General features: G+C 44.0%; 1 protein-coding gene across 8 annotated transcripts in view; it reads right to left on the reverse strand.

Moving 5' to 3' along the window:
• Nucleotides 1-18,483, reverse strand: part of ATP9B (ATPase phospholipid transporting 9B (putative)) — a 154,402-nt gene that overhangs the window by 109,163 nt on the left and 26,756 nt on the right. For 6 of the 8 annotated variants that reach the window (XM_072952379.1, XM_072952375.1, XM_072952377.1 and 3 more), the window contains 2 exons: nucleotides 14,295-14,403; nucleotides 4,257-4,315 (listed from right to left, as the gene is read on the reverse strand). In XM_072952379.1, the coding sequence (XP_072808480.1) occupies nucleotides 4,257-4,315; nucleotides 14,295-14,403 (168 nt within the window). The remainder of the gene's footprint in view (nucleotides 1-4,256; nucleotides 4,316-14,294; nucleotides 14,404-18,483) is intronic. The other 2 variants (XM_072952376.1, XM_072952380.1) reach the window with 1 other exon arrangement.

Consider the following 18,483-nt stretch of genomic DNA (forward strand, 5'->3'; position numbering starts at 1 on the left):
TCCTACTGTGGATCTGAGCATAATTTGATATGTCACTTTGCAAAATTATCGGCAGTAAGTACAAAGTAAAGCACACACCCCCCCAAACCCAACACGTCTCCTGCTCAGCGTGTATACAGCAGCAGCGTGTGCCCGTGTGAGCCGGAAGGCGTGGTCAGGCACCACAGAGAAGAATCCCTCCTAAAGGGCAAGAATTAGGGCGACCCCAACACCACCAACGGCAGAGCGGGCAACGGGCGTGCTGTGTCGCAACCAAGTGAACGAGTCACAGCTGCACACAGCCGAGTGGAAGACCCTCACAACCAGTGCTGGGCCAGAGACAAGCTCCCGCCCGAAAAAGCCCCGTCCCGCTGAATTGTCTAGGCACCCTTGTTGCAAATCAATTAACCATACACTTGAGGCTTTGGTTCTGGACTCTGAACTGAAAGCCAAATTAAAATGAAAGTCAGTTAAAATCCATGCCAGTTCCACACTGTTCTGATCATTGTAACTGTATGAAGCTCTGAAACGGAGAAGTGTGGCTACTCCGATTTTGGTCGTATTTTTAAACTTTTAGAAACTGCTTAGCTATTACTAATGTCTTGTATTTAGACATGAATTTTAGAATCAGCTTGTCAGTTTCTGCAAAGTCAGCTGGGATGTTGAGAGGAAGCAATGAATCTGCAGACTGACTGGGGAGGACTGTCATTTAAACAGTATGAGTACTTCTAACCCATGAACATGGGACATCTTCCTATTTATTAGACCTTCGTTACTGTGTTTCAACAATGCTTTGTAGTTTTCAAAGTACAAGTTTTCTATTCTTTTGTTAAGTTTATTACTAGCAATGATTTTAGTTATAAGTATTTTATTCCTTTTGATGCTAGTAAACAGAATCTGTCTAATTTCATTTTTAGATGATTACCTTTTATTCTCTTATCCTGTTTTATTTCCTATGAGGCATTAATGAACAAACTACAGACTTCAAAACAATTATTGGATCCTTCTGATCTGTGCTTTCTTAACATGATATATCACGGAATGATGTACAACAGTTTCCCTGACCATCATCCATTCAGGATATCTGGCCTGTTTCTGATTTTTTGCCTACCGTGAATAATGCAAGCATAAACATTCATGTGCAGGCTTTTGTACCAACTTAAATTATTACTCATCTGTGATAAAGGTCCAAAAGTTCAACTGGGTCATATGACAGTTGTACATCCAGTTTTTTAAGAGGCTAATGATTTTCCAGAAGAACTATAACATTTCATATTCCCACAGGAATTGTGTGAGCGACCCACTGGCTTCACTCACTGCTAGCATCTGTGGTCATTTTTCATTGCAGCCGTTCTTCTCTATGCAGTGTATTTCATTGTGTTTTAATTTGCATTTCCAGGTAACTAATGATGTTGAATAGCTTTTTATGTGCTTATTTTCTATCTGTATGTCTTCTTTGGCTAAAGGTTTCTTTATATCTTTAACCCATTTTCTATTTTGATTTTATCTCATTGTTGAGTATTAAGAGTTTTTACATATTCTAGATATAAATTTTTGTGGATATATGGTTTACAAATATTTTCTCCTAGTCTGTAGTTTGTTTTTCCATCATATTCACATGTTCTTCGACAAAGATCAAGTGTTTAACTTTAATGAGACGCAACTTAGGCCTTTATACACTGTGCTCCTGGTGTTAGGTCTAAGAACTGTTTTCCTACCTTAGATCCGGAATATTTTCTATTTTTTTTCCTAAAAGTTTCACAGTTCACATTTAAATCCCTGGTCCATTTTGATTTAATATCTATATAAAGTGTTACATTTACATTATGGTTCATTTTTCACTCATGGACGTCCAATAGTTCCAGCCTCATTTGTTGAAAGGCATCCTTCCTCCACTTTCATTGCTTCTGCACTTTGTCAGCGCTCACCTGGGCATGTCTGGGTGGGTCCAGCTCTGGGTTCTCTGTACTGTTTCACTGGTCTCAGTTTCGCTCCTCCTTCTGCCCGTGTTAATTAACACAGCTGGGAAGTGCGCCTTAACAGTAGGAGACTGATTCTGCTCACTTCACCCTCTTGTCGAGATTGTTTTTGCCATCTTAGGGCCCGTGCCAAATTAGTTTTAGGAAAAAACTTATTTTGTCTTATAAAAAAATGCTCTGCTGAGACTGGGACATGTGTGTCTAAACATTCAGATACTGCTCAGGTTTCCTGATTAAGCCGGGAGACAACCAGTCTTTGGCATTTCTTTCTTCACCCTGTATGTATAAAGGTGCAGTCTAATCTCAGCTCTGCGACCAAACCCATAAAGTTCATAGGGCAGGACACCACACACGTGCTCGTCTGTGGTACTAATCTAACAGTAGGGAGTCGTCTACAACGTGCCACCCGCTGGACACTGAGATGACACACACACACACACACAAAGATGTGCAACTACCACATCAAATGGAGACCTTCATCTGGACGTCTACGAGGCCTGGGTCACCCGCCAACCTTTCCTATTGACAGAGAGCACACCTGTGAGGACAGAGAGGCGCTGAAGAGGAACACCCAGACACGTGCAAACTTCTCTCTCACATCTACCTGCATGACTAGCAAGATGGCCAAGAAGGGACCCTGTGTCAGCAGGAAAACAGGGTGCGCTGCCACACCAAACTCAACAGCAAAGGCAAGAAAAAAAGAGAAAATAGGGAAGTAAAGAAGGAAATAAGAGATGAAAGAATGCGAAGGCCAACAGTACTCAACTGATTCACAAAGAGAAATTTCCGTATCTTAACCTTCAAATCCTTCAAACACGACACATCCTCTCAAAAGTCAAGAGGAAAACAGAAGGTGGTGGGTGTCACTTCGAGACTGTGCGTCCATCTGCTGGCACTGCACTCTCTCCCCTCCTGCTGGCACGCCAGCAGTGAGCTGCAGGTGGAGAGACTGGTGTGGCCAGCAATGAGGGCAGCTCAAGCCAGAAGCTCCTGGAATGCAGGCCCTGAATACAAAGAGGAATCAAGTCCTACCAGCAACCCCAAGAGCGAGACTGGCATCAGCTCCACCACAGTGGAGCCTGGAAGTGACGGCCACTGGGCTGACAACTTGACACACCTATACTGTAGCCCTGAGAGGGACCTGGAGCCGGGAGACGCAGCAAGGCTGCCCTCAGATTCCTGACCAGAGCAACTGGGAGATAATAAATGCTGGTGTTTTTTAAAAATCACATCAGCATTGACATGGCTTAGCCATCTTTCTCGTCAGCATTTATGCTGTAGAAACCTGCAAAGATATAGGTACAAGGATGTTCATTATAGCATTTTTCAATAGCAGAAAAGCGGAATCATCCAAAATCTAACAATGGATCAAAAGTCAGTAACTTACAGTACCCATATAACTGAACACTATGTAAAGAAGTTGCACATCAATGTTTAAATGTATCCCATTCTGTAAAATCAAACAAACACGCCCAGAAACATTCTCTGTGTACAGACTAATGTAACAACATGAAGACTACTTTAGTCTTGAGGAAGAAGACTGTTTTACTGAACATCTCCACAGGCGCTCAGACTGGGTAAGCTCCCCTGTGGATGTCAGCTGGTACCAAGGGCTCAAACTACTTTGGAAGAGGTCTTACTAAAACCTGTCATTTAAAAAAAATTTTTTTAAATGTTGTTCTAAAGCCCTAAAAACAAAGGCCTCTGCATTGAGCCACTGTTACTCAGGAAGTCCGTGTCTCCTCCTTGAGTGCAGACAGCCCAGTCACACTCCAGGCCTGACCCACTGCCACCTCCGGCCGTTGTGGGCGTTTCTAATGGCTCTTTCCTACACTAACCTCAACTTGCTCTTTCTAACCCTCTTTCACTTCCATTTACCTTCGCCGTAATTAATTGTTTAAGCCATAAGAATTAATATCCAATAATCATGTATAGCGTATCTATCTGTAAAAAGAAGCTCTAGAAAATGAACATATTCTATTATAAACATGTTCTAACTAACACAATTCTTCATAGTCAAAAGATGTAATTCCCATAATGCAACATTAAACAGTTAACACATGTCTTATTTTAAATAAAATATGACTTTACCTACACACATTGAAATGCACTTTAGCAAAACAGACTATATATAAAAATCTACATTTTTCTTCATGTATATCAAATCTTACACAACGATGTTAAGATTTAAAATAAATGTCTCAAACAGTTTCGTTCAGATTCAAAAGTTACTTGCAATCAGGCTAAATGTTAATAACTGGTATATACATGTCTCAAATATATTAAAAATGCATCAACCTTTTCCACTATGATGAGGTCTCCAACTTGTATGTCTGAACTCTTAACTTGCACTTTACCTTAAAAAAAAAGAAGAAGTAAAATCAACTCAAGGAAACAGCAGCACAGCAGAGTTAGACTTGCAGTTGACAAATACAGAACCATCAACAATACAGTGTTTATTGCGTGGGCATTTTCATTTGAATGGTTTTAGAGCTTCCCCTGACAGAAGCAAGCTCTAAAAACAGGATAAAGATACCTGAGTTTGTATGCCAGTATTCAAGCCAAACGAGTTTGCCTTGAAAACGTCCCATTCCATTTACTGTCAAGGGCACACTCAGGACACCACACCTTGCAGGCCTTTTTCTTTTTGATCAGTTACTAGTGAACGTTACAGAGTAAGGTAACAGCCGTCCCCTCCCCTCGCTGAGCCACTGTGTTAAGCCTTCGGCTAAGTCTTCCCCCGACACGCACCCCCTGCCGCCCCGTCGGAAGCCTGAGGGCAGATGCGCGTCCTTCTCGCGGAAGGAGAGCGTTCCTCTAACTTGCTCCACGGCCGGCGTTTTACCAAAGGTCAGGAATCACTCAGAGCTACCAATCTTGCTCCCAAGTGTCCCAGCCGTGCGTCCTGCCACCAACCAGTCGCCACTCTCACCTGCAGAGAGAGGGTGCGACCAAGGCTCTGCTGTGTCTCCGCCCTAATTTAACACCAACTCCAAGTGAGTGGGCTGGAAACGGGAAGGGGTTCACCCTCTCCCCAAACCCTCCCTTATCCGCCAACTACTCAGAAGACAATCAAGCTCGCAGCACGTGCGAGCGCTCTTCACAGCTGACCTCAAATCAGCTTCCGGCCTGGCCCAGCGCCTTGCCCTCTGCTCCTGCTCCACCTGGATCCGGCCCTCGCCGACAGCCAGCTCCTTCTCATAGGCTCTCTGCCCGGCTCCTCCTTTCGACTGAAACCCCTCTCCCTAGCCTGCCTCACTCACACAGCAAATGTGACCTCACAAAGCCTCCTTCACCTGTGTTTTCTATACACAACGTACTTAACGTGCTATAAATACTCAAGCATCTGAGTGTCCACCCGACTTCAGAACCTGTACCCTTTTAAGACATTTAGTCTGTTCTTCACCAATGCATCCAAACGTAACACATTTTAAAAGAACAGAAGGAGTTTATAATCATTCTATTCCTAATCAGTTAAAATGGGTCAAACGTCACAATGGATTAAAGAGAACATAACCGCATAAGCCACATCTAACTAGACATAGATATTATCAAATAAGGATAAAATGTATTAATTACTTATTTTCCAACAAAACACACACAAGGGGACAGGGTAAGAGTGGGAGATAATTAAGCAACTTTTAAAGGAAAGACTCTGAGCACAGGTAAGGCACACTCCAGAGGGCCGACACCAGATCCACAGGTACTGCTTCCCGGGCAGACGCCCGCCCGCTTCACCAGAGGCCGTCCTGTCCGGCTCGTCTTCATGCCTGAGTGGGCGTCGCACTCTCCCCCACTCTCCTGACACTTTAAGTGGGTTTGGAGGGAGGAGACTGTTTACAACAGACTCTGAAGCCAAGTGGGTAGTTAGGAAACAAGTTTTGTATTACATTATAGTAGTACAGTGTATTATAGTATATTGTATTTTAAGAGAAACGTATACTCTAAAAAAAAATACTGCTGAGAGAAATTTCGAAACACCTAAATAAAGGAAGAGATGTATTTCATTCATGGATCAGAAGAATTAATGTTATTAAGATGTCAGTTCTCCCCTAAATTTATCTATAGATTCAATGCAATTCCAATCAAAATCCCAGGAGGCTTTTTAGAACAGAAACTGACAAACTGATTCTAAAAGTCATGGAAACACAAAGGCTCTAGACCAGCCAAAACAACTCTGAACATGGAAAACAAAGCTGGAGGGCAAATACTACCTGACTTCAAGAATTATTCAAAGCGACAGTAATCACAAGAGCCGGTATTAGCAAGAAGAGAGCAAACAGACCAACAGAGTGAACAGAGTCCAGAAATAAACCCACTCACGACAGAGAACTGATTGTTGACAAAAGTGTAAGGCAATGTGGTGGGAAAAGGATCACTTTTTTCAAAAAATGGTGCTAGGAGCAACACTGACACCTTGTACCAATACAAAAACTTTACTCAAAAGAGAGATGTACCAAAAAATGTAAATCCTAAAACCAAGGAACTAGAAGAAGAAACATCGGAGAAAGTTAACAAAATCTCTGTGAGCTTGAGTTAGGCAAAGAGGTCTCAGATAGGAGATCAAAAGCAAAAAATAAAGGAAAAAAACTGATAAACTGGGCGTCATCAACCAGAACATCAAAGGGGCAAGAACAGCAGGAAGATTTAACATCAATGAACTCGCGGCTGAAAAACAGCTGGAGTCATGTACAAAAGGGAATAAGCTAAAAAGAGAGGAAGGGACCCTAATTCCAGGTCAAGTGGCCCTAAGGCCACAGGAGAAAAACAATGACCATTTAAGAGGGCTGCAGGGGCACTGCTTACAGCAGCCAAGACAGGGGAGCAACCTGCACGCCCACCGACCGACTGACGGCTGGATGAAGCAGCTGTGGGTATTCAGACAATAGAGTACTGCTCAGCCACAAAAAAGAATAAAATAAGGCCATTTGCAGCAACCTGGATGGGCCTGGAGATCGTCATGCCAGGTGAAGCAAGCCAGAAAGAGAAAGAAAAATACCATATATCACTCATGTGGAATCTAAAAAAAAAAAAAAAAAAAAGAAAGAAAAAAGAAGACATGAATGAACTCATCTACAAAACAGAAACAGACTCACATAATAAACAATCTTATAGCTACCAGGGGGAAGGGGATGGGAAAAAGATAAATTTGGGAGTTTGAGATTCACAAATGTTAACCACTATACATAAAAATTGACACAACACAAATTTCTTATGTATAGAACAGGGAACTATATTCAATATGTTGTAATGACCTTTAACGAAAAAGAATATGAAACAAATATATGTATGTATATGCATTACTGGGACATTACGCTGTGCACCAGAAATCAACACATTGTAACTGACCGCACTTCAATTAAAGAAGGAAAAAAAAGAGGGCTGCAGAGGAGGCAGGACCTCAGAGAAGAGCCACGTTTTAATGAAAGCAAGAAGGAGCACTCAGAGGGGTCTATTGATAGAAAGGTTCAGATGACAAAGGGACCTGAATTCCAGAGGCACAGTGGGAAAAGGGCAGGGGTAAGAATGAAGATGTACCATAACTCGTGGTAATTAAAATGCCGAAGGTGAAGAGTGACAAAGTCCGAGACATGAACAAAGACCAAGGTCCCCGAGGCCAGTCCCGGGGCATGCAGGGCTGGACTGCACTCAGGCTGGGAGGCCAGAGGGCTCAGGGCTCCACTGTGACCCTGGCTGAGGGTGGGAGGGCATAGGCTACCCCTGACCTCTGAGGGTGAAGCTGAGGTCACCAGGATTTTCTCGAGGGACATGGACACCCTCCCAGATACCTGCTGGGGACAAAGTGGGACAGGACAGGCTGAGGTCTACCCTCATGGAACTTATATCCTACTAAGATTCCATAAGGCAACATGGCAGAAACCACACCAACAAAGGGACTAGGAAATAGAAGAAGTACCACAGCCCAGAGGGGAAGGACCACAGAGTACCCTGCCCAAAGTAACCGGTTTCACTCCCAAACATCTACTGCCAATGACCAGTGTTTTTTTTAAAACATTCTCCAGCAATAACAAAAAAATTAAGATGCTCAAATTAAACACCATCAGTATTTTTCCTTTTCTATCAGTAAAAAAGAGTTGGACAGCTCTAGAAAAAATACTGCAATAATGAAATATTACATTGTGATAAGAAATATGTAAAGGTAAAACACCGAATGCTGTTCACTAGATAAATCACATCAGCCAACCAGTCCCCGCTGAACGACCTCACTGGCCAACGCAGTCGGCACCATCGGTGTCATTACCAACAGAGGTCAGCAGCTGCCCGAGGAGGCTGCCCCTGCGGACTTCACAGCCCACCAGCGCGCACATCTTTCACCTAAAGTTTTATGCAGCACTAAGCACTGGAATAAGTATCAACAGTAATTCACTGCATTCACCAGATAAGGATTTTGCTGAAAATTACAATGGTTCGAAATTTTTAATAAGTATCTCAAATATTAAATATTTTATCAACTAACAGATACAAATGGAAATTATACGGTATTATTAGGGAAAGGATACCCTTCAAAGTCTTCATTAAATCCTTTCTTATTTGCATAAAAGTAATTTCTAATCTGTCTTTTCTGTAGTCACACAGACTTCTTAAATATCTACCAACAGTTAAGATACAAAATACTGTTAATTTAAATGATTCGTAATCAAATTCTAAGACTCTGAATCACTAGCATCAGAAGTACAAAAAAAGCAGTCTTACTCTCTCATGTGCTTACAAATGTGTAAAAATCCAAACGTCCTGCTTGAGTGTATACAGTTATGTTAGAATTGAAAGAGGTAGGAGCCAAACACAATTCAAAACTGCCCCCAGTCTCCTGTGTCCCCTAGTTCTGCAATAACCCACGTGACAGCGGCTTCCTTCTCAAACGCTCCTGCAGGGAAGTTGATCTGACGCTCGGGAAGACGGGAGACCAGCAGACGGAGATGCAAGACAGCTGTGCGGGCTGAACGCAGGAGCGGAAGGGAAAGCTCCCAGTCATCGCATATTTATAGTGTGTCAAGAGAACACAAGAGAAAAATGAAAAATACAAACAACTGGTAACGGGAGGGAAGGAGGGAGGAAGGGAGAGGTTTCCCACGACAGCAGAGTGTACCACACAGAGACACCGTTTAAAACTGGTGCGGAACCGGCAGGGAAATTTGGATGAATCAGTGGAGCAGAACAGAACGCAGAGGAAAGGGCCCACACAAATCCAACATATTTCTCAACGATCTGAGGGAAGAAATTGAGTAACTTCAGTAACTGGTTTTAAAGTAACTAACTGAGCATTTGAGGGAAAAAAAGTAGATCCCTTCTCCACATAAAACATACTTTACATGTAAAATTGTAAAAGGAGTAAAACTAGAAACGCCATGAGGAGGTTAAAACATCCACCTGCACTGGGACTGAATGGGCTCTCTAACATGGAAATAAAACCATGAACGAAAAGATCATTAGATCCGCCTACATAAAAATTATAAATTTATCTACACCTCAAAAAAATTAATCAAACAAGATAAAAATATTTGCCACATGTGATAAATTTATCTAAGCAGAGAAATGATAATTAGGTAAAGATGACCATAGGAACAAAGGGTGAATAAATTTTCATAAAAGTTAAGAAACGAACAGTGAAGTGTTACAGGTGAGTAGCAAGCAAACACAGTGAGAGCATTTTCCACCCCAATGGCAAGTTAAACCTGCTCCATCCCAGGGGGGCAGGACACTAGGAGCCGAGGGCCAGAGCCCTCCCGGGCAATCCCCGGGCAGCACACATCAGGCTGACGCTCTTCCCACCTGGTCCAGAGGCTCCACAAGCACTCGCTCACTCGCTCACTCACTCACGCGGCAAGCTGAGCACCTGCCATGGGCCTCAGAGACAGCGCGAGAGCACGGAGCTGGGCGTCCAGTCACTAAGAGCAACCAGCAGAGTAATTAATGCCGACCATGGAGGGACGTGAGGGCACTACCAGACACAGAAGTACATGCAGCGCCCAGCTGTGGGACAAGGTACTGGTGCGAGCCACCATTTTTTAAAGTTAGGTCACACAGGTTCCAGGCCCTAAAATCCAAACAATGTAATAAAAAATGTTAAAAGTTTAATAGCATGAAGAAATGAATTCATACACGTCTTCCCAGGGTGACCTAAGAAAATGCTGACTGTGCTTAATGAGGGTACGTATCTGCTTCCGCATACACACGTCCAGACTGAGGAGACATACCCACCCCCACACAGCCTCAGAGAACTCAGCCCATGAGACAATAACTCCGAAGCGTCTGTGCCTGGCAAACACCACTGCGGAGCGAAAATGCAGTAACGTATGCTGATGTTCCTCAACGAATACTGGGATGGATGACTTTAACATGCTGCTCAGACCAGGCGAGAGGGAGGTTAGTGTAAATGACAAAGTGCACAGACAAAATGTAAACAGCACTCAAGAGGATTTTAAAATCTCTCGATTTTCAAGGAATAATTATGACTCACAAATGGAGCAAATTTCAATGAAAGATGACAAAATTTCATTGAGACATTTCATAAAAATCTTTCTAATGTAAATAGAAAAACAGTAAGAACGTTAGCAAGTGCAGGACAACACAGTGTGGATGACATGAATCAAAGATGCTAAAACACACAGGAGTAAAGAAGGTCGACTCTTCCTGCGCCCCGCACAGGTCCACAAGAAACATGTAAACACGCAAATGTTCTCTCCCACGTTCACACACACACGTAATCAACATAAGGCTCGAGGCACGGACACTCTCCTCTCTGTCCTGTGTTTGAATACCTGAAAGCATGTTAGACAACACACGGCCAAAACGAGCAAAGGTAGCCAAGACACACTGGAAAGCAGGAAAACAACCATCGGCAGCTGGATGAAGCCTCATGTTAACTTCGGGTCTAAACTTGGGAAATGCACTAACGGCGAGTGACTTGACAGTCCTGCTGAGGTCTGGTGGCTGATTAAAACACAAACAGAGCAACGAAGACCTCTGAACGCATCCTATCTGCTAAAGCACTGAGGACATGCGCATTCTGAGAATGACCACCCGGTAACTCAGGAAACGAGGCGTCTCCCCTCTTCTGGGCTTGTTTTGTTGCTTGGTGTATGCTGCAGTCACGTACATTTAGCAACTTTTCTAAACTATTTTTGTGAGGCATGTGTACTCTTTGTCCTGTATGGTCTCTCAAGGCTTTCTTACGCTAGCCTGTGTTCAGCCAGAGTTTGAAAGAGATTTCCTTGCAGGTGAGGAGAAAGGGAGGGAGTGGAGGGAGGGAGGGAGGTGGGGAGAGAGGGAAGGGGACGAAGGGAAGGGAGATCGTCTCCCAGCCTTTGCAGACGGAGGCTCTGGGCTGGGCTTCCGACACTGGGTCAGGGTGTCTACAACTCCGCCTCAGCCTTCACTTCCGCTGGCACCGAGCCCAGAGACTGGTAAGAGGGCCTTCGCGGGTCTTTTCTGAGCGGGCACCCAGCTCTGGCCTTGAATGTGGCTTTCAAAATTCCCCAGTTAACAGGAGCACCTTTCTCTCTCCCCCGCGTTTCCTGCCTGGATTTGACACTGCAGTGTGTGTGTCCCAGCTGTAACCTTCCCTGGCTACTGCAGCTACTCCTCAGCCTCACAGAAGAAGAAATGCCTGCAGCATCTTAGCTTTCCTGCCCTGAGCTCCAAGTTAGGTGAAAGACAGACGAGTAAACTGGGTCAGTCCTTCAAGCAGCCCCAGACAGCCTGGGCAGACAAACACAGTCCTCTGCAAGGGAGCTCTGCTCCATGTCCTTCAGAGCCAGGGCCCAGGGGCCCCAACCCGGAGCGAGGCTGCTGCTGTGTTCAAGACGGTGCCACGATGGGGAGGCGGGCAAGGGCAAGTGAGAGCACCAAACACTTTCCTACTACTTTTAGGTCACCTCTTCCTGGAGGCAACAGTCATGTCGAAGCTGTGGAGCTCTGACTGAGCTAGTTTCGCCAGTTTCCGCTCGATCTGTGGAGCTGCCTACTCTGTCACGTTTGCTGACGTCGCCACACCATTTATTTCTGAATGATACAGTCAGTACACAGAAACAAGTCTCTGCTCAGCCCAAGTGCCACAATACAAAACAACTTACAATACATGCCAGGGTCTAAAGCATATTCTAAAGAAGACAAACCAAAATGACACCTAGCTGACCTGGCCATTCTGGGGATTCTTCTCCCCGAAACTAAAGCTCACCTATTTTCTGCAACATACCTTTCCTCTACTGCGCCACTATCTTAAGCATCAAAGCTTGTGAATAATTAATTTTTCAACTCGATTGAAAAAGACTAATGTTTTCAACAAATGATATTGGGACAACCTGGCATTCACAGCAGAAGACTGTGAAGCCACACCACACACCATACACAAAATACGAAATGAAAGGGGACCACAGATCTGAATGTAAGGGCTAAAGCTATAAAACTCTCAGAAGAAAATATAGAAGTAGATTTCTGTAGCCTTGGGCTGGCAGACTGTTTTCTTAGCTACAACCCCAAAACATAAGCAACAAAAGAAAAAAACAGAAAAGCTGAACTTCATGAAAACTAAAACCTTTTCTGCATCAGATGACGCCATCAAGAAAGAGAAAATACAGCCCACAGAATGAGACAATATATTTCCAGATCATGATCTAACAAGGGACTCAAAGCTAGAATATATAAAGAACTCCTACAAATCAATAATTAAAACAACTAACCCAGTTAAGAAGTAGGCAAAGAATCTGAATAAACGTTTCTCCAAAGAAGACATACAAACTGCCAACAAGCACACAAAAAGATGTTCAGCATCATTAGTCATCAGGGAAGTGAGATACTGCTCCGCACCCACTAGGACAGCTGCAATCAAGAAGTCAGACAAGAACAAGTGTTGTTAAGATGTGGAGAGACTGCAACTCTCACATGTTGCTGGTGAGAACATAAAATGGTGCAGCCAATTATGAAAATACTTTGGCAATTCCTTAAAAACACGGAATTACCATAAAATCCAGTAGCTTCATGCCTAGATACATACACAAAAGAAATGAAAACAATATTCACACAGAACTTGTACACAAATGTTCATAACAGCATTATTTACAATAGCCTAACAGTAGGAACACCCTAACCGTTCATCCACGCGGTGTGTCACATCATTTGGCAACTACAGAAGCCACGTACGGTACAAGCTCCACCGTGAGTGACCTTGCAAACAGGATGCCGAGCACAGCAAGCCAGTGGCAACAGTGCACACACTGCATGACTGCCCACACGACTGTCTAGAGGAGGCGACTCCGCAGAGACACAGCACATCAGTGGTGGCCGGGGGCTGCAGTGGGGCGGGGAAGGGGCAAGAGCGGGAAGCAACTGCTACACAGATTCAGAGCCTCTCTCTACACAGTTACAAATGTTCTGAAATTAGATGGTGACGGTTTCACAACCCTGTGGCTCTAACAAGACCAACGGAACTGTATACTTTAAATGGATAAATTTTATATTATATGAAAAATATTCCAATAAATTGTAAAAAATTTTTTTCAACAAGATTGTTTCAAATAAATAATTCATTGTACAAATGTCCACGCATAAACAAAATACAAAATCCACTCGACACTTCTCCATTTTCAAACAGGCTCCGAGTTATTATGAGTATCCATTTAGTCTGTCAACACCTCCCTCACTGTCAAGGTTCCACTGTCACTCTCCACCGTCACCGACTGACTGCAACAGCTTCACCTACTCTCTTCCCAGCACACTGCCCCTTTTCTATAACAGACTGAAAGCCAAATGAACAGCTCTCAAAAGCTGATCTAAGCAAGGGTTGAAGCCCTGAAAGGTTGCGGGGAGCTGGCAAACGTCAGTCATCACTTGGAACCACAACATTTGTTTTAGGGGCTCAAAGACCTTTTCCTCAAGCGTAGTTTAAGGCCATGGCACCAGATGTCCGACCTTGATGACTGTGTCCAAAACACAATGCACAGAGACTAGAAGAAGGGATATTACGCTTCACAGAAAATGTGCACACCCCAGCTGGGCTTCACGTGTCAGAGCACACACGCATTATACACAAACCGTGACAGAGCACAATCTATAAGTATTAGTGTATGTGTGTGTGTGCGTGGGTGTGTTTAAGTGTGTGTGTACATATTTATATTCATACATACATACTTCCAAGCATCTACAGAATGAATAAAAATCTATCCTGATTTTTGCATTATAAGGTTATAAGAAAATTAGGTAACAGTCACTTAAAATTATTTTCAAAATAAAATTAAGACGTTTTCTTGCATCTAGGTTTACTCTGAAGTGATGACTACATTAAACGATGATAAACTGGATTGAAAGTGTCTTGCTAACCTCTTACTGTAAGCTTGCTGTATAGCTGCGAATTCACTTCCTTGTCTCGCTGAAAACGCCGGAATTCATCAACTGCTTCCCTTGTGATAGTAACAGCCAAGACAAACCCCTATGAAACAAGGAAAACACCGTATTTGAGGAAGTAAGGGAAAATTTTACTATTTAGTTTTATTTTTTTCTTCAATTTATATTAGTTCTAAAATATAAAATAAATGAGAAGAAAGATAAAAAGTAACAAATACTACAAAAGGAACATAGCAATGCACAGTAAAAGATTTACAATTTTTACTAAACCTGAGAAAATTTTAAAAATTCACATCTTAAAATGTACTTCAAGCTAAACATCAGAAAATACTTAGTAAACCCCCAAGAAATTATTTTCAATAAACCCATGAATTACATTTAGAGCACTCAGGTGTTCAAACATCAAATTAATAAAACTACCAGAAAAATCGTGTGCTATCTGCACTTAACTCTTTCCGACAGAACGAAAGCAGTTAGGGACACAAGACAGCGCCCCGGTGTGACACTTGCACGCGGTTCGTCCACCACGTGCACCACGCCGCCGCTGCCCCGGAGGGCACAGGTGCGGTGCTCTTTTTCACTCACTGTTTAAGTAAAACCTGAATAGATTTGTCTGATGCTACTGAAATAAACTTTGGTACGCTTCTAATCCATTGTGAAATCTGTTACACCACTAGCACATGGCTAAAGCCCACCTTCTTAAAAGGCTACACGTGTATCTTCTGACACATAGTACAATAATGTTCTTCACGTCAGTCTCCCTATGATTACAGAGACCCCTTCAGTAGGCTTCACATCACTGACAAACGTGCTCCAGTCTGCTTCGTAAATGATACAACACTGGATGAACTTCCATTGAAAATACAATAATCTGTTATTCTAGGGTTTGGGTTTTTTCTGTATAACCAACAGGCTAGATTAAGTGGGTTGTCGGAGGGTGTTCCTGATGTCTACTGAATGCAGTCTCTCCTGAAGTCCGGTGGGGCTCTGGCCTCCGTCCACACACCCATCAGCCGTCTCCCTTGACCTGTGTGGCGCAGCCGCCACCTGTGACGGGTGTCCCGACTCCTCCCTGACCTTCATCGCTCCGTCACTCATCACCAGCGCCGAGTGTGCTGCCCAAACCCGTCTCAGGCACGTTTCCTCCATCTGCACCTCCACCATCACTCCTGCACCTGCCTCGCGCCTCCAGCCTCGCTCCCCTTCAAGTCATCCAACCACAGTCACCGGAGTATCCTCTACAATTTGAATTTGACAAACATGTGGCCCAGGGATGAGCCCCAGCCACTCCCAGCCTGGAACTTCCAACAGCCCCCATTTATGCTCCTCTCACTGAAGCACAGCCTTAAGAGCAGACAGACCTCAGCCTCACCACCCGCTTAACGATGCTTTCACTCACCTGTGGATTAAAGTCAGCAAAAGTCAACGATGAATTTAGTAAGTAACTTATGAACCACAAAACTGTGCCAGCCCCTAACGCTTCTAAGACCTTAGGGAGTGAAAGTAAGCTCCCCCTTCCAACGCACTCAGAGCAGAGCAGACCTGCCCAAGAGGGGCCGGTCCCAGCCTTGAACACAGGAGCCACACGCCCCTAAGAGGAAAGAGCCCTGGTCACAGGCAAGGACTGTCGACAAGTACGAGCTGCTCCAGGCCACGTTCAAGTCTAAGGGTTGTCTGGACAAGTGACAGACAGCAGGACCAGCAACAGCACGAGGGGTCAGCCCGCCCCACCACGCCCCTCTCCAGCACACCAGTCTCGAGGAGACGCCCCACGGCCGGCCAGGAACACAAAGCAGATCCAAGCAGAGGCGAGTCGATGCCACCGTCTCCCTCTTAGCCATGGGCATCTACAACAAAGGGCCTCTACTTTCAGATGCAGATCTTCTGAGGTCTTACAGGCTGGTGGTTCATGGGAGATCTGGGTACACAAGGCTTCCTGCAGGAGCCGCTGGGCCTTCCCACGACTTCAGCACCAGCCGGCTGGGGTGTGAGCTGGAGCACAAGCCTCAGACTGGATGACGAGACTGTCCAGCGTGGCCTGCCCCGAGCCTGCGCTGAAGTCTTGTGCCGGGGGGCAGGGAATTCTTGCTTCTCTTTCCCTAGATAACCCAGGAGCCACGTGGAGTAAGTGCCAAAACAATACAGAATTTAGCAAAGAGAAAAAAACACTCTCGTTTACCTTTGAGGGATCGTAAGACACCAGACACTCCTTCCTATGTTAAATGAGCTGTATTTCAAATGTCACAAAAGCCTTACAAGATGTGCACCCTTAGCTCTGATTTGCAGACAAGGAAACTCAAACACAAAGAGAAAAGGGAACCCGGCCAGGTCACACGGCTCACAGGCACAGGGGCACAGGGGCTGTCTCTGGGAAGTGGGAGCCTGCTGTCTGTGCTTTCCCCACACCCCCGGTGCACACAGACACTCACAGAAAGCGCGAACAGAGAAGGAGTCTTAAAATCAAATCTTCATTGGACTGATTTCTCACCTACCCAGCCTATTTGCTCTTCAATTCTGTATTAACACAGAACCAGGAATATATTTCACGTGGAAGATGCAGAGATTAAAAATCCGTGTTTTCTGCATCTAAAAGTTTTTTGTAAGGATAGATCTATTCCACCTTATTAATTCTGATGAAGCATTAAATCTGGTTTGGTTCTCTGATTACTCTAGCTTTGCCTTGAAAAGCTGCTCCGAAACCTGAACAATATGAAAGGTAATCTTCACTTGGATACAACAATGTAATGAGATCACTTTATTTTCATTTACTCTTCCATGATACAGGAAAACATAACAGAAATTAGTTTAGGACTGAAGGCAGTGAATAACACTGCCAGGAGTAAATGAGAAAGAAAGATTATTAATTAAGCTGTCACTGTTTTCAGAAACATCCCAATTCTAGACAGAGAGCAGAGGGATGAAGTTTGAAGTAACCTGTTTTTTTGTTTAAATTAATGGACATCGGACGTAAGATTTTACGTTTTACCGGCAGGTTTTAGCTAGGAGAAATCTGGAAATGCTAACTGATTCCTTTTTTGAGCAAAATTACAGAACCTTAGAGAGCATGCAGAGAACAGAGGTCGAAACCATAAGCGTGTGTACGAGACCACACGCTGTCACAGGCCTGGGCACGGCGGGCACAGAAGGAGAAGTCACCAACACTCCCTCTGGTTAAAAATACACATGCCTGTATTTCAGGTTCAGACTTAGGTTAAAGGTTCTTTACCTTGGCCTAGATTAATTTCAAAAAGACATTCTGTAGATAGTATCTAAATTCTCAAAAATTTAAAAGGTTTCAATATATCCTAAGTCTGCTTGGTGGATCTGAAGGTGGGCCTAATGTGCACAGCAACTTTTTGAGATTTTTCGCTAAATCAAAGGTTAAAATGTTTACAAAGAGCACAAGCACAGACACTAACAAATCTTCACTATTTATTATATGAGAGAAGGCTTCAATTGCGGCCTCCACCAAACCAAGGAACAAAAGGAAACCGTTTCAAAAAGCAGACTGATTTTGAGGTCTGCGGGCGCGATGTCAGAGCAGGAGGGAAGTGGGCTGGGACGTCACAAGGCCACAGCAAGCACGCCTCACGTGGAAGACCCTGGGCTTCCCACTTCTCTTCGGAGCACTAACACAATCACAGCAGAGCAGCAGGATCCCTTACGGGAACACTGAGGTTCTTACTGAGGTACTCATCTAGACACAAGAAAGTTTATTCTCACGTGTCAAACAAATGATGACGTACTGCAAAAAGCCTGAGGCTAACAATTCAAGTTAAAGGACTTAAACTCCAAGCCAGAGCTGGAAGCGAGCGCCCCTCAGAGCACAGAGGACGTGGAGAGGGCGACGTGGGCATGTGCACTCAGCCCAGGCCTGGCCAACGGATCAGCTCTGTCACCAGACAGTGTGGAGTTCTTCACAAAGAATCCATCTAAAGACAGCATTGTCTTTGGTTAAAAGATACCTAAATCAGAGTTAGTACCGGCAAAAGACAAAAGCAAAATACAAATGGCTGTTTTACTTTAGATTTTTAAGAAGACTTTGTGTTCTCAGATACTCATTCTTTAAGTTAGAATGAATTTAATCCAAGGTAGAAATAATATTTAACTGCGTACAGTTGGGGATAGAAAAGGGGGGCCAGATATAACACATGAAAAGCACCAG

This window comes from Vicugna pacos, chromosome 30 (assembly GCF_048564905.1).
Source record: "Vicugna pacos chromosome 30, VicPac4, whole genome shotgun sequence".
Lineage (NCBI taxonomy): Eukaryota > Metazoa > Chordata > Mammalia > Artiodactyla > Camelidae > Vicugna > Vicugna pacos.